General features: G+C 40.5%; 1 protein-coding gene across 1 annotated transcript in view; it reads left to right on the forward strand.

The window, feature by feature from the left end:
* The window catches only part of LOC118240637 (Fc receptor-like protein 5), a gene marked incomplete at its 5' end in the record, with an annotated part of 50640 nt that continues 27621 nt past the window's right edge, over positions 1-23019 (forward strand). The window contains 2 exons of the mRNA XM_035521708.1: positions 1-19; positions 841-1116. Of these exons, the coding sequence (XP_035377601.1) occupies positions 1-19; positions 841-1116 (295 nt within the window). The remainder of the gene's footprint in view (positions 20-840; positions 1117-23019) is intronic.

Genomic DNA, 23019 nt, shown 5'->3' on the forward strand with positions numbered 1-23019 from the left:
GTTACCCTCACTGTACATGGTAAGATTACTGTCATTTCATGAATTGATTGTCTATTTCATTTACTTAAATTATTGTTTGTTAAATAATTTACACTATTTGTATTCATCAGCATAATACACACTCCATGTATTGTGTTTACTAGGCAAAAAGGAAATTGTAGATGTAAAGTAATTACACACTACATTGTATTAGATATATATTGTAATTACAGTTACACTGCATGGTATTAGACCTGTACTGTAATTACAGTTCCACTACATGGTACTGGAACTGAAATGCAAACTTACTTTGTATTTACTAAGTACTGTGTGATTTCTACAAGGGAGCCTGAGTTGGTTCAGACTGTGCAATCGAATTGGACTCAAATATTGAGTAGAGAAACCCTCAGACTCACATGTGTATGAGCAGGACTGTAATCCTGACCCCAACCCCTTCTCAAAGTCCAGTTAAAATCCAGTTACAGAATGTTAACAGCATGTCTATAACAGCTTGTTGAGTATGCTAAGATGGTATGTATTATACCTGTTACATGTTCAGTGACCTCTCAGGTTAACATCTACAGATATGAACTTGGACACCCAAATAAAGTGAAAAACAACTGAATTAATCAGATTATAAACAAATCTGATATAAACAGTTAATTAAAAGTCTGTTGATTAATCTACTGCTTCACTACTGCTACACCATGTTACTGAGATTCTCTTGTTTTTATTTTAAAATATTTAAACTACTAAAGTACTTCATCTATTTTTAATCTGAGAATGTTAGTCATTTCATAGATATCTCTATGCACTCCGCCATTACATGTCCTGAACTGTGTGTTTCATCTCCATCCGCAGTTAAACCTACACCTGAACTCACATCAAGCCTTACAGGAGCTGCACTGGTGGGAAACCCAGTGACTCTGCACTGTAAACTGGACCAGTCTACTGGATGGAGCTTTTACTGGTCCAGACACACACAGAACCCTGAGAATGAGACCAACACTGCAGCAAACTCCTACAACATCAGCTCAGTGGCGCCCTCTGATGGAGGCCAGTACTGGTGCAGAGCTGGTAGAGGAAACCCAGTCTACTACACAAACTACAGTGATGTACTCTGGTTAAACCTTACTGGTGAGGAACAGTTTACAGTGTATAACTACCATAGAAATTAAATTCATCAGTTAGATATTCAACAATATCAGTTCTTGTCAACCCTCAGTAAAAGTTGGCACAATATTAGATTACAAGTGTCACTACTTGTACTGTGGAGTCTTGGACATGTGCACAGATTGGCCACCAGAGGGGAGCAATCAATAATATTTTTTTAGAAATATGACAATGCAAATCAATAAATGTTTGATGTCCTGAATAACAGGAAGCTGTCATATCTGCTACAGGACATGCTTTATGTGTTCCTGAATTTATGTATTTATTCAGCATTAAAACATACTGGACCACACAGCATTGAATTGTTTGAAAGGTTTAGATTTAGTTCTGTATACTAGTGAGTTTAAAGTGTATAATTATAGAAAACATTGTGTTGGTTATCTGTGTGATAGATTTAGGTCTGTACAGTAACTCTGACTGTACATGGTAAGATCACAGTCATTTCATGAATTTAACATCTATTTTACTCATTTAAACTCTTTATAGAAATGAGCAGAACACACGCAGTCCACATGTATTGTGTTTACTTATTAAGGGTAAAAAATATACTGTAAATGTACCTTTATTCCAGTAATACTGCATGGTATTATAGCAATGAAATGCAAACTTACTACATTTCTTGTTAATATCATTACCAACTTATAATGGATCTTAAAAAATAATACACAGGACTGTTGTTTTGGCACCCCTGATTTAAAAGCATTTGTTTGCACCCTGCACTACAAGACCTGATCTCACTAATAGCGCCCCCTACTGTGGTGAAGAAGAGAGTACACAGTGACCTCACATAGTCTGGAGCAGAGACATGTGACAAATCATTTTGATTCATGTGATGTTTTTGTTCCTATGAGTTCAGCTGGTGATTCCTCCTCTCTTGGCCAGATTAGTTTGACTGTGGGACAGAGTTTGGTCGTGTTGTTCATCTTACTGACCCTGCTGTGGTGCTACAAAACCAAAAAGGTCTGAGATCAGCTGCAGGTCATTTATGAATAGTTTAAATATTATATGTTTGTATGATACACATCATCAAACCTTTTACAGTATTAAACACTTTTCTTTTATTTCCATGTTGCCTTGGAGCAGAATCTCTGTGTCGCTGTACTGGGAGTCAGTCAGACATCAATCAGACATCAGATCAGACCCAGAGAGAGTCAGGAGGTGAGGGGTGTCAGTCATACCACTGCACACTGCTCAGACTATGAGACAACAGCAACTTTCCTTATTGACAATCACCTTAAAGCTTTATCTTCTCTAAGACAATTTAAATAATCCTTCATGACTTGTGATTCACTCTCTACTGTGTCCAGTAAACATTCAATTTAGCTTTATTTTCCTTTAACCCCAGAAGCTGCCCACATATATGACACAGCTGAGCCAGCAGACAGGAGCAGCACAGGTAATGATTTCAATTCCCACTGAGTGTAGCATTGAAAGTTTTGGACAGAGTGCAGCTATACAGTAAAGACCAGAAACCTCTTGTAGTAATAAACAAAGTGTACTCTATGATAAACACACTGAACTCTGTGATAAACACACTGCACTCTGTGTCAGATGAACCTGCAGACGACCTCAGTGATGTCACTTATGCTCAGGTCATGAAACACAACAAGAAAAGCATGAATAAAGGTACATCCACATCTCCCTCACACTGGGATTTAATACACACATGAGACAAAGGAAACACATGCTGGTCTCCAAAAGCAGCAGCAGTACATTGTGGGAATGAAGTGTGTATGATGAGATGTTATTGGCTGGTGGGTTAGAATGCTAAAGGTCAGCAAGAGGTCACACATGTGTTTGCTTTGGTTTTGTTCTCTGTTACTGCAGACACTGGTGCTGGACCCAGTGAAGTCACTTATGCTGAGATCAAACTGAAACCAAAACAGAAAGCAAAGAAAAAAGAAGTTACATGAAAAGGAGAAACTTTAGTTACCTACAGCAGTGACACACCAAGATACAGCTGACCTGAAGAATTGAAGAAAATTGTACGTTTTGATTCACTGCTTAGTAACATTGTGTGTTTAGTTACCCACTGTAGGTTTTTCAGGTCATGTTGTGTTTATTCATTTGGAGGGTTGGACTTCTTCCTGTGGTGTAATTCAGTCTCTTCTGTCCCTACTAGAGAAGAGCAGTGTGTACTCAGAGCTGAGGCAGGACTCACACAAAGGTCAGAGCTTCAAGATCTATGGTATGATTTCAGAGGTACCAGGCTGTACTGAGCCACTACTGGATGCAGAGACCTAAAGGAACACTATAACTGGTCATAAGAAGAGCTTATACCAGTCCTTCAAAACCAGCTAACAGTGAAGGAAACAGAGCTGAAGCCAGTCAGCAGATATCACTCCATAGAGTGCTCACTGATCTCCACTTCATTCATTACTGTCAGTACCAGCTGCTGTGGTTGGATTTATTTTTTAATAAATATGACTCAGTGAAAAAGGAGCCAGTGTTCATTTTAAACCTTGTTTCAAGTGAAACTGAATAACAATGCAAAGTGACTTCTTCTCAGGTTTATAATAATTAATAAACAATCCTGAAACATGTAAGAGCCCTTCACTGTTTATGTGCATAGGACTGAACTTACCAACTTTGTTAAATAGAAGACAGGCAGAGTGGAGCTGAACTGACAGTGATTCTATGTACATTAAACAGAAATAATGACTGATCCTAATGAATGTTTTCTGAATCATCTTTGTCAAGGTTGTTGAGGAACAGCACAGACTGCTGGGAAACAGAGTTCATCCTCCTGTGTTACTCACTCAAGCTGCTACAAGACCAGAAGTTTAAACCCTCTTATCCAACTGTTCATTCATTTTTTTGATTTAAACACATTTTAAATGATCATGTCAGATACTCATGTCTACAACAGGAAGGTGTTTTATAACAGATGGAGATGTAACAGGTTGGAGGTAAAATCTCTTACAGTGAAAGTTTAGTTTCACCATAATGAACATACTAGTTTCACTCTTATTGTAGAAATGCTTGATAACATTATAATTGTTTTGTTTGTTTGTTTTATCATGTGAATCTAAATATGAAGTGTGCTGATTGTAGCATAAACATTCCAGGAGAATCAGATTCAGTGGTGTTGGAGTTCCTTTTCTGTAGAGGAGATAAGTGTATGAGTTCTGTGGGGCTTCACAGCCAACAGACTTTCTGTCTTTTCAGAAGTTCTGAAGCTTGTGATTGAGTGACTGTTTATGTTTGTGTGTCTGTTACTAGAGTCACTCAGAGAGACACATTAAGCTCCACTTTTTAACCTTTGAGCCAAGATTTTAATTTTTTTTTGCAGTGTTATGTAACTGCAGCACTTTGTAAATAAAAGACCTGGAGATTCCTGGTGATCTTCTGTAGTGAGCCTCACTAGGGTGAAGGAATCAATATGTATTTTTTTATTTTGTGATATTTTTGATTAAATTTTATATTATGTTCGTATTTCTGTACTTTCCTAAATGTCTCTGTAACTCCTCTGTGTCGTGATGTCTGTATGTGAGGTATCAAGGTCAGGAGGTGATGACTCTCAGGAGGTGATGACTCTCAGGCCTCATCTACACTCTCTCTCTCTCTCTCTCTCTCTCTCTCTCTCTCTCTCTCTCTCTCTCTCTAGTATCAGTATCACAGAACTGGACTGTCTCACCGTTACTAATGACAGCAGATCCACCACTATTACTTTATTATAGTGTCAGTATCACAGAACTGGACTGTTTCACTGGTTCAGAAGGACACTACCTCTGGTCACCAGGGATCAGCCCCACTGTAGTACTGAGCTCCTCCCCCTTGTCAATCACTCCATCGTGTTTTTATCGGTTTGACAGGTTTTTGAGCTTACTTTTGTCTGTTAGTTGCTTTGTCTCCCTGGATATTTAGTTATTTCTTGGCGCAGTGGTAGCTCAGTGTTAAGGTACTTGACTTGTAATCAGAAGGTTGTGGTTTCAAGCCTCAACACTGCCAAATTGCCATTGTTGAATCCCTGAGCAAGGCCCTTAACCCTCAAGTTGTGTTCTGTCATAGTTGTAAGTTGCTTTGGATAAATGCATCATGGTATTTTTGACCTATGCCTGCTGTTTCAGATTGTGGTACTGGATGTGTGTTTAGGATTTATCCACCACACGTTAAACTCACTCGGGTTAAACTTTGGTTCCTCACGTTTTCTGGTCTCGTGTGTGTGTGGACGTCACTTTCCTATTTGTTGTCAGGTCTGGTTTTCTTAATATGTGTGTGAGGGCACTGAGACTCAAAACACAACATCTGAAACCCTTTTAACTGGCTCGATCATTTTATTGATGTTTTAGTAATACAAGCCTCTAGAGATTATATTTCAAATAAAGAATTTTATTGGTGTTTTCTTTGTTTTATTATTATTTACTGTGAATGCAAAAGGCAAAGATGTGCTTTATGTACCTTGACCAGATGCAAACATTCTGTAAAGCAACATTCATGAACTTGATAAAATTGTAATAAAAACATTTATAACTGGGGCCCCTTTCATATACAATGTAATATTTCATGTGCCATTTCACATAAATATTTAACACATATAGTTCTTATACTGTATAACATGTATGATGGTGGTTCTTGGTCAAATACGTAAAGAAATAATGTCATTTGAACTTACAGTGATATGCTCTCCTACTTATAGAAAATTACCTATCAGCCACCATTTACACAAGTGTTACTCTCCTACTTTAGCAAAGTGCAAATTCAGTCATCAAGCTCATTATTTTCCACTGATTTCTGTAGCTGTATAATCAACCACCTTGTGGTTTCGGTTATGTTTACTTCATGATCAGTTTCATCACAGACGTGACAATGGTTTTATTTCTTCATACCGGTCGAACATAAACTCAAATTGCCATTGGTGTCTTGTCACGTGGTCCATAGCAGAGGCTTTAATTTCCCGCGGAATTTTAAAAAGTGTTCTGATTTAGAACGAGCAAACGTGTAGAGTCTCACGCGGACTGTCCTCGTGCACAGATTGGTAACGGTTATAGAGACGTCAGCGTTCCTGTCAACGCTTTTCTGAAGTAGGACAACTCAAGATATTGTACCGACCAGAATCACTGGATATTCTAATAACTATCAGACATAAGCCTCAGTATTATTGGAATTAACAAATGTTATTACATTTACTGAATAATGTTTAAAAATACTTTAAAATATTTCATATATTAACCCATCCTCTGGATTCAGGAAGGATTGTGAAACGCCACATTAAATATATCTAGAGTTACGATGAGCTTCCTCAACCAGGGGAACTGTTAACTAAGGAAAACTTGGACGATCAAAGAAAATACTTTTGAAATTATTTCCTTGCCAGGTCCCAAATGTAATATCTTCGTCTGCTCCTCCGTCTGATCTGTTTACTTTTTATTTATCCAGACGATATCCGAACTGTAGAAGGACGGCTTTCTGCGCATGCGTATCTACTTCTCCAGTATGAGGGCGACTCATTAACATTAAAACATTAACAAAAAGACACGTGGACATTGTTGACTGTTAATTTACCTTTCAGAAGCAGGAACTGTGTTTTATTTTACATATTGGGACAGGTTGGTCAAGGCCTGTATTTATTTATGACACACAGCATCGTATAATTTCCCATGTGGAAACTTGTGCTGTTTCAACCAGAACAACCACCACATCAAAACACAATTCTTTTGAATTAAAATTTTAAATTAATTGACCACTTCAAAGGTTCAAAAGGCTTTATTATTATTTCAGCTATATACAAGTGCACAGCAAAAATGAAACAAAGTTCCTCCAGGACCATGGTGCAACACAAAACAAGTGAAACAGACAACACACTGCATGAGTGCAAACAATACAGTACAGTGCAATAATGTCATACAATAAATGCAGTACAGGACCAATACACAATGAACAGACAGTGCCTTTATTTTTACCAGTACACAGTACTGGGAATATGTAAAGTGGATTGTGCATAGGAGTCAGCGATATGCTATACTGAACATAGCAGTCACTGGTAGCAGCCAGAACAGTTCAGAGTACAGTGCTGATTTAGTACAGCACTCTAGTAGCAAGTAGGAAGAATGTGCAAGTGTGCAAAAGGAGATCATATATTTGTGTGAAGTTTGACTTCAGCAACTTCTCCAATACAAAACCGGTGTGTGTGTGTGTGTGTGTGTGTGTGTGTGTGCGTGTGTGTGTGCGTGTGTGCGCGCGCGTGTGCATTACTGTGTATAAGCATGTGTGTGTGTGTGTGTGTGTGTGTGTGTGTGTGTGTGTGTGTTTGTATAGAAGTGTCCATTTGTTTGTAATTGGAATTAGCCAGAGTTCAGGAGTCTGATGGATTCTGGGAAGAAGCTGTTGCACAGTCTAGAGGTAAGGGACCAGATGCTGCGTTACCTTTTTCCAGATGGAAAAAGGGTGAACAGTTTGTGTGAGGGGTGCATGGGGTCTTCCACATTGCTGGTGGCTTTTCGGATGCAACGTGTTGTGTAGATGTCTGTGATGGAGGACAGAGAGACCCCAATGATCTTCTCAGCTGTTCTCACTATTCTCTGGACAGACACACGTGTTCTAGTATCAAGCCCTCATCACTCAGACACCACAGATGATCACATTTTAAACACTTAACACCAGACCCATGCAAACTCAACACAGTTTGTGGAGTGTAGAAGAGAGAATGTGCAGGTAGGAACCTGACTAAAGGATGCACAGGACATACTCATCAGTATGATCATTTGAGTGAATATTAACATGAACCTTTGTGTGAATATTAACAAAAACATTTGTATTTGTTGGATGTGTGTGTCTGTATGAGTGTTTGCATTTATTTGTAATTGTGATTCTGCACATGTTTAATGGGACATTTTATTAATGATATATTTGACCTGAACTTTTATTAATGGTATAGGTAATGTGATCTTTTATTACCAGTAAGCTTAATGGAGACTTTTATTACTAGTAAGGTTAATGGGGACTTTTATTAACAGTTAACTGAGAAACTTCATGGTGCTAAAGCTGCCAAACAGTCATCTGTTTTGATACTTCTAGACCTTTCAGCAGCCTTTGACGCAGTCAACCACAACATTCTTCTCTCTGTTCTCTCCAGGCTTGGTGTGACTGGCTCTGCTTGGAGATGGTTTCAGTCCTATCTGGAGGGACGGTCATATCAGATGACATGGAGAGGATCCACATCCAAACCGTGTAGACTCTGCACTGGTGTTCTAGAAGGTTCAGTATTAGACCCCCTTCTCTTCTCTTTGTATACTCGTTTTCTTGGTGATGTAATGTCTTCTCATGGTTTCTCCTACCACTGCTATGCTGATGAAACTCGATTATTTCTTTCTTTTCCACCCTCTGACACGCAGGTCTCCAGAGGTATCTCAGCATGCTTGACTGACATCGCGTCATGGATGACAGCCCACCACTTGAAGCTCAACCCCAGTAAAATTGAGCTTCTGTTCATTCCAGGTACTCCCAACCCTTACCATGACCTCACTGTTTCCTTTGAGAACTCTCTGGTATCACCATCCAAAGCTGCCCGTAGCCTGGGCGTAACTTTGGACAACCAGTTGTCATTCTCAACTCATGTTTCTAATCTAACCCGGTCTTGCAGATTCCTCCTTTGTAACATACAAAGAATTCGACCCTTTCTCTCACAGGAAGCTACCCAGGTGCTTGTGCAGTCTCTTGTGATCTCAAAGCTAGACTACTGCAACTCGCTACTTGCTGGTCTTCCTCTAAGAAGCATCAAACCTCTACAACTTCTCCAGAATGCAGCAGCACGACTGGTCTTCAATCTTCCAAAGTTCACACGTTACTCCACTGCTGCACTCCCTTCACTGGCTCCCTGTAGCTGCACGCATCAGATTTAAAACCTTGATGCTTGCCTACAAAGCCAAAAATGGACCAGCCCCTTCATACATGAGGTCAATGGTCAAAGCGCGATCTGTACCTCGAGTACTTCGAACCTCAAGTATGGCTCGGCTTGAAATACCTTGCTTCAGGTCTCATGGACGACAAGCATCGAGACTATTTTCTGTCTTGGCTCCAAGATGGTGGAATAAACTCCCGCTTGCTGTCCGGACAGCAGAGTCCCTTGCAGTATTCAAACGCAGACTGAAGCCCCATCTATTTGCAGAATATTTAAGGGACAACTGACACTGCTCTCTTATTGACTGACTAATTTAGTACTTATTGTAGGGCACTATTTATGCTTTTTAACAAACTCTAGCACTTATTGTTTATAGCACTTATCATTGTTTAAGATAGACCTTATGTATTTTGCACTTCTAGGTATCAGTAAATAACAAAACACTTTTGTAAGTCGCGCTGGATAAGAGCGTATGCTAAATGCCGTAAATGTAAATGTGGCTAGCAGGCTAATCAGGTTCAAACATAGACAACATTCACATTCAAAACACAAGACTTATACATGCACATTAACGATACAAAATGAGGAGCAGGTGTGAAACACAGGGAGGGCATGGCCATACAGATGAACACACACACACACACACACACACAAGGGGAACTTTGGGAGCAGGGGCCATACTGTGACAATATAGAACCTTGTGTAAGCAATAGTGTGTGTTCTGTATGACTGAGGCACTCAGTGGACAAGAAGCATAAACAGCAGGATTAATAGATGTACCAGTCCTGAGTGATGGAAACATCCAAAGGAAGGAATATGAGAAGTTGGATAAATATCAGGGACTTAAAGTAGTAATAGAGAATGTGGAGGGTTAACACCAAGGTTGTCCCAGTGGTGATGGGGGCACTTGGGGCTGTGACCCCTAAGATGGAGGAGTGACTCCAACAGATTCCAAAAAACTGAGTGAGCAGCCAGCAAGGAACTAAGACTCCAGACTCATTGGAGAGCTCAAACTTACTGTGACTGGGGGAGGATTAGAGGAGACCAGACCCACTGGGGAGCTCACACCTACTGGGTCTGGGGGAGGATTAGAGGAGACACCAGACCTACTGGAGAGCTCACAGCTACTGGGTCTGGGGGAGGATTAGAAGAGCCTCCCAAAAGAAGAAGTCCAAAACACCCATGGAGGGGAAGGAATCACCACCCTCAGGGTGCCCAAGCCAGTGTGCTACCAGCACAGAAAACTTCGACAACTAGGGCTGTTAGGGGAAAGGTCTGGAGCACTTAAAACTGCTTAAAATAACCTTCTCAACCAAGCAAGGATAGGGAGAACTACAGACCCAACAGATCCACTTTATCATTCACCAGAACTCTGAACAAAGACTGAGCATCAGGGTGTCTGTGAGCACCTCTCAAGTAGGCTGAATGACAGTTGTAATTGATTGCCTCTGTTTATTATGAGTACACTCTGTATCTCCCTCTGGTGGCCAAAGATGGCATAGCCTGGACTACACTGTTACATGTATCAAACATGTTTCGTTTCACACTTTGTTTAGTTTAACACCTCATTAAATCTGCTCAAACAAATGTAATAACACTGGTGACAACACACCTTACATAGTCTGATTAGTTTGTATTATCTAACTGAGGAACAATACACAAACAATACATTTTTCATAGTTTACTTACCTATTAAAAACACATTTGTTAACATGCTTATAACCATATAGCAAATACTGATTTACCGTATTAGTTAATTTATGACTCCTCAGTATGTCACCAAGAGAAAATTAAGATATTCATACACATATCCAAGGGTGGGTAGCATGTGTAATACGAATACAAGTTCATGGATTCGGAGCCAGACATGGTGCAACACTACTGTATACTGTACCAGATTTTACTGGTAGATACACTTGACTGATTATAGCAATTGAAATTAATATGCTATGTGTTGTTTTCTGTTTTCTTATTAGAAATTATGTATGAAAAATCTAAACTCCGCAAATCCAAACTGGAGAAGAAATACAAGAAATTAATGAAGGAATCTCACATCATGGAAGCTCAGTCCTTCTGAATTAGATCTACACAGAACTCTATATCACAGAGGGAGGGACTAGAGAGGTCAATAATGAACATGAGGTGAGACAGATTGAGACAGCATCCAGGAGAAGAGGAACAAAGGAGACACCCATCAAATACCTCTTTAAAGACAAACCCATCAGAAGAGTGCTGACTAAAGGAGTTGCTGGAATTGAGAAAACAATCTCTGTGCAAAAGTTCATTCTGGACTGGGCTGAAGGAAGAGCAAATCAGGATGTCGTCTTCATATTTCCACTTCCTTTTAGGGAGCTGAATTTGAAGAAGGAGAAAAAGTTCAGTCTGATGGATTTGCTTCATGACGTTTTCACAGAAACAAAACAATTACAGTTAATAGACTGTGATGCTTACAAAGTCATTTTCATCTTTGATGGTATGGATGAGTGTCAACCTCCTCTAGACTTCCACAACCATGTGAGCTTATCGGATGTAACAGAGTCGACCTCAGTGGATGTGTTACTAACAAACCTCATCGTGGAGAATCTGCTTCCTTCTGCTCTCCTTTGGATAACCTTTCGACCAGCAGCAACCAGTCAGATCACTCCTGAGTGTGTTGAAAAGGTAACAGAGGTACAAGGGTTCAGTGAGCCTCAGAAAGAGGAGTACTTCAGGAAAAGAATCAGTGATCAGAGCCTGGCCAATAGAATCAACACACAAATGAAGTCATCAAGAAGCCTCTACATCTTGTGCCACATTCTTCTGTTGGATTGCAGCCACTGTTCTAGAGACAATGGTGTGTGACGCCGAGAGTGTAGAGATCCCCAAGACTCAAATGTTCATAAAATTCCTGATCTTTCAGATCAAACACAAGGACAGAAAGTACCATGGCAAAACTGACACTGATTTTCTGCAGACTAGAAATGTTGTTCTGGCACTGGGAAAACTGGCTTTCCAACAGCTGGAAAAGGGCAACCTGATCTTCCATGAGGAAGACCTGAGAGAGTGTGGCATTGAAGTTACAGAGGTGTCAGTGTACTCAGGTGTGTGTACCCAAATCTTCAGAGACGAGTCTGGGCTGCACCTGGGGAAAATGTTTAGCTTTGTGCATCTGAGCTTTCAGGAGTTTCTGGCTGCTTTATACACATTTCTCTCCTTCATCTCCAACAACACAAATGTGTTGGACCAGAAAAATAAATCTTTAAAAGATCAACAATGTCTGTATTCCTTATGAATACAGTGGACAAGGCCTTACAGAGAAAGAATGGACACCTGGACCTTTTCCTCCACTTCCTTCTGGGTCTCTCACTGGAGTCCAGTCAGACTCTTTTACAGGCACAGACTCTGTGCCTACTGACACAGACAGGAAGCAGCTCTCACAGCAAAGAGAAAACAGTGAAGTACATCAAGAAGAAGATCAGGAAGAATTTCTCCAGAGAAATCCATCAATCTTTTCCACTGTCTGAATGAAATGAATGATCATTCCCTAGTGCATGAAGTCCAAATGTATATGATCAGAGGAGGTTACTGTCATCTAGATGGAGTCAGGCTCTCGCCTGCTCAGTGGTCAGCTCTGGTGTTTGTGTTGCTGAACTCAGAAGAGGAGCTGGATGTGTTTGACCTGGGTAAATATGACCCATCAGAGGAATGTCTACTGAGACTGCTGCGAGTGGTCACAGCATTCAGAAAATCTGAGTGAGTATATTCATTCATAGACATATTGCTGTGCTGGGATCAGTACATCATTAACTCTATTGTAAAGTCATTTGTTAATTTGTGAGTGTTTCCTGAACTGTCACAGACTGCTCCCAGTCTCACTGGTCACGTTGTATGTAACCACGTTTGTAACCACGCCCGTGTTTGCACACCTGCACCGGCATACATAATGTCTGTATGTATTTACACTGTTGCAGGAGAGTGCAGAATTGTCAGTCTTTGTTCAGGTCACGGCAGTATTGTGTGTTGTTTGTAACCTGTTGTACATGTTCACGTACCTGGTTTTCTGTCAGTGCCAATATATTCATCCTTCGTGTATTTATAATAAATGTCTGTCTATGTCAAGCGAGCCTGTGTGTCCTGCTCCTCACCCTGTGGTACTCGAGCCATTACATAGACCCCTTTGTAATTAGTGTATCATGTGCCCTAATCACTATTTAAGGTGTTAGCAGACCCACTCATTAATCCTAAAGTGCTTCTTAAGTGTCTTTGTACTGCCTTTCGTCTGACTACAGGCAGTGACCATCAAATACACCATAAAAACCTATCACACACTTCTTTCTCTCTGTCTCACTCACACACACACACACACACACACACACACACACACACACACACACACTGTAAGTGTCTTTCTCTTACACACACTGACATTATCACTCTATGTCTCATTAATGTGTGTAATGTGTGTAAAATTTCATACATGTATCTGACTGCAAATTATTATTACAAAGGTATTATAGTAAATTCTATTGTGTAGCCCAGTGTCATGAGAATATGTGTAATTACTTTTATAAAGTTTGTTAATGCTAAGACACCTGCTCTGTCAGAGGTTTACCACTCAGCTGTAATAGTGTGCTCCACTCTCCTCTAGATGGTAGAGCCCACCATGTGGCTGTGTTGTTGTTCCTGTGTTTGAGGTGTCATGTGCTTCCATGTACACACACCTGCCTCTTGCGTGTATTTAAATCCCTGGGTTAAACATCTCCTTTGTTGGTCATTGTCCTGACAGTGTCTTGTGCTCTCTGTGTGCTGCTTTGGGCTTGCTGTGGGCTTGTATATGTTTGTGTCCTGCTATCATTTTGTATTTCACATCTGTGTCCCACCCACCAGGTTTACATTTAAATTATTTAGCTGATGCTTTTATCCAAAGCAACTTACAACTTGAGGGTTAAGGGTATGGGGAGTTATGAGGAGTTCACTGTATGTCTGACTATGGAGATTCAGTGGGGGAGGGGTGGATTATGTGTTGAACATCTAACGGTGTATTAGCGTACAGACGGTGATTCACACACTTTATTTCACCTGCTGTTATTAATAAATGAAAGTAAGATTATTCATGTGGTATCTGGAGTCGAATAAACAGATCATTGTTAACATTAAACAACACAAGCGAAGGTCATCGTTTAGGTAACTAGCACATTTCCAATGAGACTGTAAAATCAATTGGTTACAATCAAGCATTATAGGTGTTTAAGAAGCAGATGTGTTTTGGTGATGTAAATACTAACAGTCTTTCATTTACCTGACACTTTTATCCAAAGTAACTTACAATTATATACAACTGAGTGCAACTTGGCAAATGAAAGTGGAGAGTTAAGTTGCTCAAGAGCCCAACAGTGACAACTTGGTAGGGGTTGAAGCAGCAACCTTCCAACTCTAAGTCGAGTACCTAAACCACTGAGCTACCGCTACCCATTACTGCGTGATTTTAGCTGTTGTATTGTTACGGATGATATTTATGATATCAGTGACAAACCGCAGGGCACGCGCATGATCACTTCTCGTGAAGTATGAAAGGTTCAGCACACGATTTTCCCACTGTATGTGAGTGTGTGTGTGTGTGTGTGTGTGTGTGTGTGTGTGTGAGAGAGTGTGAGCTAATATTTACATGTTTTCAAAGACTGTAGGGATTGACATAATACAATTTAAACCTATAAGAATCATACATCTTTCAACCCTACACAACAGGTACCAGTCTGGTGTGTGTGCACCTGTGGGATGGATGGAGATCTGACTTGGACACCACACTGCTGACGTGGTCTGAGTCTCCCACACAGAGAAGAGGATGACCAAACACACATATGCATGGCTGTACATATGATCTCCATGGTGAAGTGTGTTAATGTGAATATGTGTGAACATTTCTTCAGCACAGGGCTGTGGGTCCTCCTCATGTCTTCCAGGATCTGGACACCCACAGACACACACCTGACCTGTACACCACACACCTGACCTGGACACAATACGCACACATCTGACCGGATCTGAAACTCTGCTGCCTTACTGTTCTCTAGTGCTCATTATTATGATAATTACAGAGATCATTAAAGCTAAACCTGTATATGAGTGTAAAGAAAAGATTTATTAAAATAATTAAATGTAGTTGTAGTTTTATTCTTTACCCCATAAAAAGATCAACACTTTAACATTATGGGACCACCATTATGGATAAGTGGAATTGCTGTTTTCCACTGAATGTGAAACTGTACCAGAAAAACAGAAAATGTGTGTATGATGGAGTTATGTATAATATTATGATGATGAATATTATTATTATGTGGATGTTGATTTGCTTTCAGTTTGAACACAGGTGATCAGAATTTAAAATGTCTGAAGCGAGTGAATGAATATTTACTAGCTATTGTGTACTAACTACACTTATTAGCTAGATACATTAATTTCTCTAGTACAACAATAAACCAAACATCAGACTTCATTTGAACAGAGATCATGAATGTTACTTACTACTGTATCATATAACAAGAGATCATGGATGTTACACTTACTACTGTATCATACAAGCAGTAGTGAACCCATAACAGAAGAACTTTGGTAAAGAACTGGAACTGCACCTTTAATACTGAGTGTGTGTTTGTGTGACTTTCCACTGTGGATACTGTGTGTCTGCTCAGTAGAAACCCACCATTGTTTAGAGGATCAATAAACACATCATGATCACAACAAACATGCTAATGTTCATATTTTTGCTTTTCACAGAGTAGGTGCTACATGTACAGTTCTACTTATGTTAGTGTAGCTTTATGCAGTATTTACTAGGGTTATCTGTATGGTTCTACTTATTTTAGTGTAGCTTTATGCAGTATTTACTGGGGTTACCTGTACAGTTCTACTTATGTTGGTGTATCTTGGCTTTCTTACTTACACCCTATTGAGAAGAGTGTGGACACATTTGTCCCTTATTTAATGGAAGGGATTTCTTTGGTTTTATTTGCAGTTAAAGAGATGGTTCGTGGGTCTCTTGGTGTTAGTCCTGCTCAATTAATGTTTGGACATAAAGTTAGAGGACCTCTGAAACTTTTGAAAGACAGATGGCTACAAAGCAATGAGCTGCAGTTGGGACAACTACATTATGTGAGTCATTTTAAAGAACAGGTAGAGTCTGCTTGTGAACTTGCTAAAAGGAGTTAGCCACAGCTCAATCGAAAATGAAGAAAAGATACAATAAAAATGTGACAGTCCGTTCATTTCAGCCCGGTGATGAGGTGTTGGTTTTGTCGCCTCAAGTAGGGGCTTCACTGCAAACAAGATTTTCAGGACCATGTGCCATTGTGAATAAGATCAGACCAAACTGGACCAAAAACGTAAAACTTTGCCAGATCACTAGGTTAAAATGGTATATTCCACAGTCACATTCAACACCTGATGCTGTTCCTTCTGCTGTTGCTAAGTTGCTAAAAGATGAGAACGATGAGTTAGTCCTTTCTGCGGAAGTGACAGCTGTGCATTTGCCCAACTCCACTCAACTACAGGATTTATATTTATCGCTTCTAGAGCACTCTGATGTTAAGTCTTTAATTACACAATATCATGGTTTGTTTTCTGATATACCTACAAAGACCTCCGAGATAGTTTATAACATCGATGTGGGGGCTCATCCCTCAATCAAGAAACATGCATATTGAGTTAATCCAGTAAAGTGTGCATGTATACAAGCCGAAAAGTGATACTTAGTAGAGAATAGATTTGCCGTTGTGAGCACATCCAGTCCTTTGAGTTTGCCATGCATTCTTATACCTAAGCCTGATGGTACTTCACATTTTTGCATGGACTACCACAAAGTAAATGCTGTTGCTAGAATGGGTGCTTTTCCTTTGCCACAAGTTGAAGATAGTATAGATAATATAGTGTAACAGTGAGCAGTGAGGAGGCGGACGCATGTGTGGAGATTTATTATGGGCAAATCCAAAATCAGAGTTGTTGTAGTAGTCCAGGGTCATATGACCAACACGGAAAGCAAACAGGAGAAACTGGCTATAATAGATACAAGGAAAAACTCTAAGAAAGAGTGCTAAGAAACACGAAGCCTAGGACACATGGAGTACAAACTTACAGGGATACAGAGACGGGCTTTCAAAAACATTCAGACATTAAACCAGTCAAACACGATGAACCTAACACATGCATTCAAATTAACAATGAACAGCCAAGACACAGGGATCAAGACAGGATTTAAATACATGAACCTAACAAGACTAGAAACAAGGGGCAGGTATGGAAAATCAAACAAGGGGCAGAGAAAACTACGGCAAGGAACTAAAATACACAAGACAGGGAAAACATGGAACACGGAAACTGGGAGGGACTAATTGTGACACATAATTCAGCTCGGATGGCAGTAAGTTAGACCTGCTGAAGGGTTATTGGCAGGTCCCTTTGCCGTGCTTCTGGTATTTCTGCTTTTGTTACATTTAGAGAAGCGGAGAATCTCCTGCAAAGGTTGTGATAATGGATGTGGGTTCAAGTCCTTATCTGGGTGGAGTCTGCATGCTCTACCTGTTGTATTTGTGGGTTTCCCTTGGGGTCTCTGGTTTCCTCCCACAGGGAGGAACATGAAAACATGGAGGTTAGGTTGATGGGATACTCTAAATTATCCTGCATGAATGTGACCTGTGTAAGTGTATAATATCAATATCAAGTGCTGGTTGGTGCTCTGTCCTGTCTTAACCTCTGCACCTGATGCAGTTCCCTTGGGGGGGTTGTGGTTTCTAATGTGCAGGCTGTGCACAAATTGGCTTTGGCTTCTCGTTGGTGTGAGTGATTGGAGGGTAAAAGCTGATTTCTGTCTGTAAGGTGTCCTTGAGTTTGCAAAAGGTACTATATAAATGTGATTAATAATAATAGTTTATCGCAGGCACAATATACAGGTACATAGTACAGCATTCTTATTCAACAATAAGCACATAGAGATGAACTGTCCAATAGTAGTCATAGAGAGCGAGCACAGACTATAAATATCTGTAGGCTGGAAACTGGTAGCTGAAGTAAGTAAAAAAACTACAGGTCCCACAGAGGCAGAATATGATAGTGTACTCTGAAAGTAAACAGACAGTTTACAAAGTAAATAATTCCACTTCAGGATGCAGGAGATCAAACTTTTTAAAGGAAAAAGCACACAGACTTGGTCGCTGAGGTGAGAGAATGTGGGTAGCAAGTGTATATAAGACCAGTAGACATAGATGTTAGACCTGTAGATAGGTGTTAGACCAGTAGAGATAGGTGTTAGACCAGTAGAGATAGGTGTTATAGCAGTAGAGACATATGTTAGACCAGTAGAGACATATATTAGACCAGTAGGGATAGGTGTTAGACCAGTAGAGATAGGTGATATACCAGTAGAGATAGGTGTTAGACCAGTAGGGATAGGTGTTAGAGCAGTAGAGATAGTTGTTAGTCCAGTAGGGATAAGTGATATACCAGTAGAGACAGGTGTTAGACCAGTAGAGATAAGTGTTAGACCAGTAGATAGGTGTTAGACCAGTAGAGATAAGTGTTAGACCAGTAGATAGGTGCTATACCAGTAGAGATAAGTGATATACCAGTAGATAGGTGTTAGACCAGTAGATAGATGTTAGACCAGTGGAGATAAGTGTTAGACCAGTAGATAGGTGTTAGACCAGTAGATAGGTCTTATACCAGTAGAGACAAGTGTTAGACCAGTAGATAGGTGTTAGACCAGTAGAGATAAATGTTATACCAGTAGAGATAAGAGATATACCAGTAGAGATAAGTGTTAGACCAGTAGATAGGTGTTAGACCAGTGGAGATAAGTGTTAGACCAGTAGATAGGTGTTAGACCAGTAGAGATAAGTGTTAGACCAGTAGGGATAGGTGTTAGACCAGTGGAGATAAGTGTTAGACCAGTAGATAGGTGTTAGACCAGTAGAGATAAGTGTTAGACCAGTAGGGATAGGTGTTAACCCAGTGGAGATAAGTGTTAGACCAGTAGATAGGTGTTAGACCAGTAGGGATAGGTGTTAGACCAGTGGAGATAAGTGTTAGACCAGTAGATAGGTCTTATACCAGTAGAGACAAGTGTTAGACCAGTAGATAGGTGTTAGACCAGTAGAGATAAATGTTATACCAGTAGAGATAAGTGATATACCAGTAGAGATAAGTGTTAGACCAGTAGATAGGTGTTAGACCAGTGGAGATAAGTGTTAGACCAGTAGATAGGTGTTAGACCAGTAGAGATAAGTGTTAGACCAGTAGGGATAGGTGTTAGACCAGTGGAGATAAGTGTTAGACCAGTAGAGATAAGTGTTAGACCAGTAGGGATAGGTGTTAACCCAGTGGAGATAAGTGTTAGACCAGTAGATAGGTGTTAGACCAGTAGGGATAGGTGTTAGACCAGTGGAGATAAGTGTTAGACCAGTAGATAGGTGTTAGACCAGTGGAGACAGGTGAGAGGGAATGTCATTGTTGTAAGTGTTTCTTCTTCAGTCCTGTCTACGTCTGAAATAAACACGTCTGAACACTGAAATAAAGTCATTGAAAAGGCTCGTCAGTGGTTGTGGATGAGGAGAACAGACACTAGCTGGAGAAATGTACTATAAAGGTGGGATGGTTGAGGTGTTCAGTATTTCAGGTAGATGGAGGACTATGCATGTGAATGGGGTGTGTTGTGTCATTGTGTAATGTGATAGATCCAGATGGATCTGGTGGCACTGCGCGTACATTTGTAATGATCACACATAAAAAATAATGTTTACATGTGTAATAACCTTTTTTTTCTTTTTTGTTTTTTCTCGTGTTTTTTGTTGAGTGCATATCCCGTAAGGAGGGGATGTAGTACACAAGTTCCCCTTCCTGAACAGATGACTGTAGTTGGGACTGATCACTCAGTGGGCAGGACAATCGTGAATGGATTGACTGGGAAATAGGGAATCCCAGGAACCAGGGGGAAAAAAAAACTTTTTTTTGGACACACGGTATTAGCAGGTTGTAGGATTTCACTTGGGGAAACCACATCTTCTCCCTCCACTTTCGTGCAGTGGAAACATACCTAGAGGTGTATGGTATTTTTATCATTCCTGACTATTGACGGAGTTTGCTGAGGGATTTACGAACATTGTTTTCCTGTCTACCAAAGGGGATGTTTGAGGTGAGCTTCGAAGTGGAAAAGAGGCTGCCGAGTCCCCATCCTGGTTTACCTTGCTCACTATTTCCTGATTACGAACACTTTTACCGCTGCCATAGTAGTTGTGTTGTCTGACCTGACGTGATATGTTTGGTATATTTGTATAATGCTACTACTTGTAGGGAATGTAGCATATACATATTGTTGAGTGTTATGAAATGTCATACATTTTTACGTTAGTTTGTGATTTTGTGAGAAAGTATTTATGAAATAGCGCTAAAGTGTTAGTCACACCACCCCAACTTTGTTTGTTTGTGAAAGAGTCCTGGGGAAAATGGGGTTAATGTCATACATTAACAGAGCCAGTGGGGCTGGGTATGGTCTTAGTCACCAGGGAGGCCAGTTATGCTTTAAGGTTAAAGAGGTGTGGCTTGGTTTAAAAGTGAGTTTGGAGGGAGTTGGGGCTAGGATACCAGAGCTCACTGCTGAGACTTGTGGAGGTTTGCTGATGACACAACCATGGTGGGTCTCATCAACAAAGACAACGAGTCAGCATAAAGAGAGGAGGTGCGAGAACTGGTGAGCTGGTGTAAGGTCAACAACCTGTATCTGAATGTTGACAAGACAAAAGAAATGGTTGTTGACTTCAGGAGAGCATGGCAAGATCACTCCCTGCTTGCCATCAATGGCTCCTCAGTGGAGATCGTCAAGAACATCAAGTTCCTTGGTGTTCACTTAGTGGAGAACCTCACCTGGACCCTGAACACCAGTTCCATCACCAACAGAACCCAGCAATGTCTTTACTTCCTTCAGAAGCTGAGGGAAGCCCATCTCCCATCACCCATCCTCACTACCTTCTATAGAGGTACTGTAGAGCATCCTGAGCAGCTGCATCATTACCTGGTTTGTGAACTGCACCGCCTTTGACCACAAGAGCCTCTAAAGAATAATGAGAACAGCTGAGAAGATCATTGGGGTCTCTCTTCCCTCCATCATGAAAATCTACATAACACGCTGCATCCGGAAAGCCACCAACATTGTGAAAAACTGGTGGGGTGGGCACTGCAGGGGCCGCTGCTACTGGTGGAGAGTGAGGCATTAGTGGGCAGGAGTCGGTATCGGGGTCAACCTTGGAAACCTGCACAGACTGAAGCATCTGAAACATGCGGTTAACATCCCGCTCCCTCTTTTTCTTCTCTCTCTCTTCTGCCTCCCCCATCCAACTCTCCCATGCTCCCCAAATGACTGTAATCAGTCTTTTCTTTTCTGCCTCCCTCAAATTATACTGTATACTGTGTACATTGTAGTTTATTTTTCCCCATACAACCTCCCAGTTGAAATCCGCATTTACTCCATAATGCTATTTGAGCCGTTACGTCTGGCCCATATTTATTCTCATGTCTGTACATAACTGCGACTTCCATTTTCGAGGCTGCCACCCTAATAGTGCAGCTGTTTCAGCTTTTTATGTCTTACTTTTATTGTTACCCATCACTGCATCAATAATAAAATCAAAATCAAGATATCAATAAAATGTGTTATTAACCCATTGGTGTTACAGAATAATATTATTCTCTCACACAATCAGAGGCATCAAACATTCAATTTCATACCAATACTGGAAAGTTATTTACTACTTACTCTACATCAATTGGCTTCGGTCATCCGCACAACGCTGACACTGTCGTCCTCCATTACGAAAATAAACTTTCCCGAGTGGCCCTGATCTGCAGCTCGTTAGAGTCGACTCTTTAACGCTCGCATCCATCGACAGGAAGGGACTCCGGTGCCACTGTTTCCTTACAGTCCACCTTTTGGAGTTTACACTTTTTGCCCCAGTGTGGTCACACTGCGCCGGGTCCCAGACCTCCCTACAACAGCCGCCGGATCTGCCGTACCCTCTGTTCAATCTACAGTCGATTACAGGAGTTCAGATCCCGCCTCTGGAACTCATACTTTTCCTCTCATAGTTAACTTTTTTAATGAGTCAGGTTCTATCACTTATGTTTCATTTTTATAGCATGGTCTTTCCATAAAGTTATTTTCATTTTTATAACATGGTCTTTCCATAAAGTTATTTTCATTTTTATAACATGGTCTTTCCATAAAGTTATTTTCATTTTTGATACCAGCCATGTTTCTATTACTCCTTTTAATAAAGTTTTTATAAGGTTTAACAGTCTCATTCACCAACACTCAGTCTACATTTTCTACAACCCCTAGGCCCAACCACTACAGAACTTTGTGAACTTAAGGTCTGAAATTTCCAACTATGCAGAACTTTTAAAAGGTGTCTGCTTACCTTCAAAATGCAGACTTTGGAACTTTCAACCCTCACACACAGAACAATGCAGCTCTTAGGTCATCCGTCAGTTGGTGCTGATAAAGGTGTGGGTCCACAGCCAAAGGTCCCCGTAGTACGGGGCAACAATAAATGTCCTTCCTAAATCCTTAGTCAGTTAGTTGTAAAGTTAAACATTCAAATATAAAATGAAGATGCAGACTTCAGAATTAGTTCAAGAGAACAGCTCGTCTGTCTTTTATTGCAAGCTAACATTAACAAGCATTATTGCAGCACCCTCCAGAGAATGTTACAATTGCCTGTTAATACTTTTTTATTACCTCAATGCTCTGGCATTACTCAATGATGAGGTAGATAAGATTCGCTGTTTAACAAAACCGCCCAGCCCTAGATCTCCTCTTGGGAAAAGAGGGAGGCGTCTGCAAGGTCATTAATGAAACATGTTGTTTTGACATCCCTAGTTATAACAACATTACTGACATCACTTCGCCCATGAAGGCCGCTATTGCTGAGCCTCCACTTGCTGATGATTCTTGGTTCAGTTGGCTGACGGGCCTTGTCAGCCCTTGTCGGCTCTTGGAGATCTTGACT

The sequence above is a fragment of the Electrophorus electricus genome, chromosome 22 (assembly GCF_013358815.1).
Source record: "Electrophorus electricus isolate fEleEle1 chromosome 22, fEleEle1.pri, whole genome shotgun sequence".
Lineage (NCBI taxonomy): Eukaryota > Metazoa > Chordata > Actinopteri > Gymnotiformes > Gymnotidae > Electrophorus > Electrophorus electricus.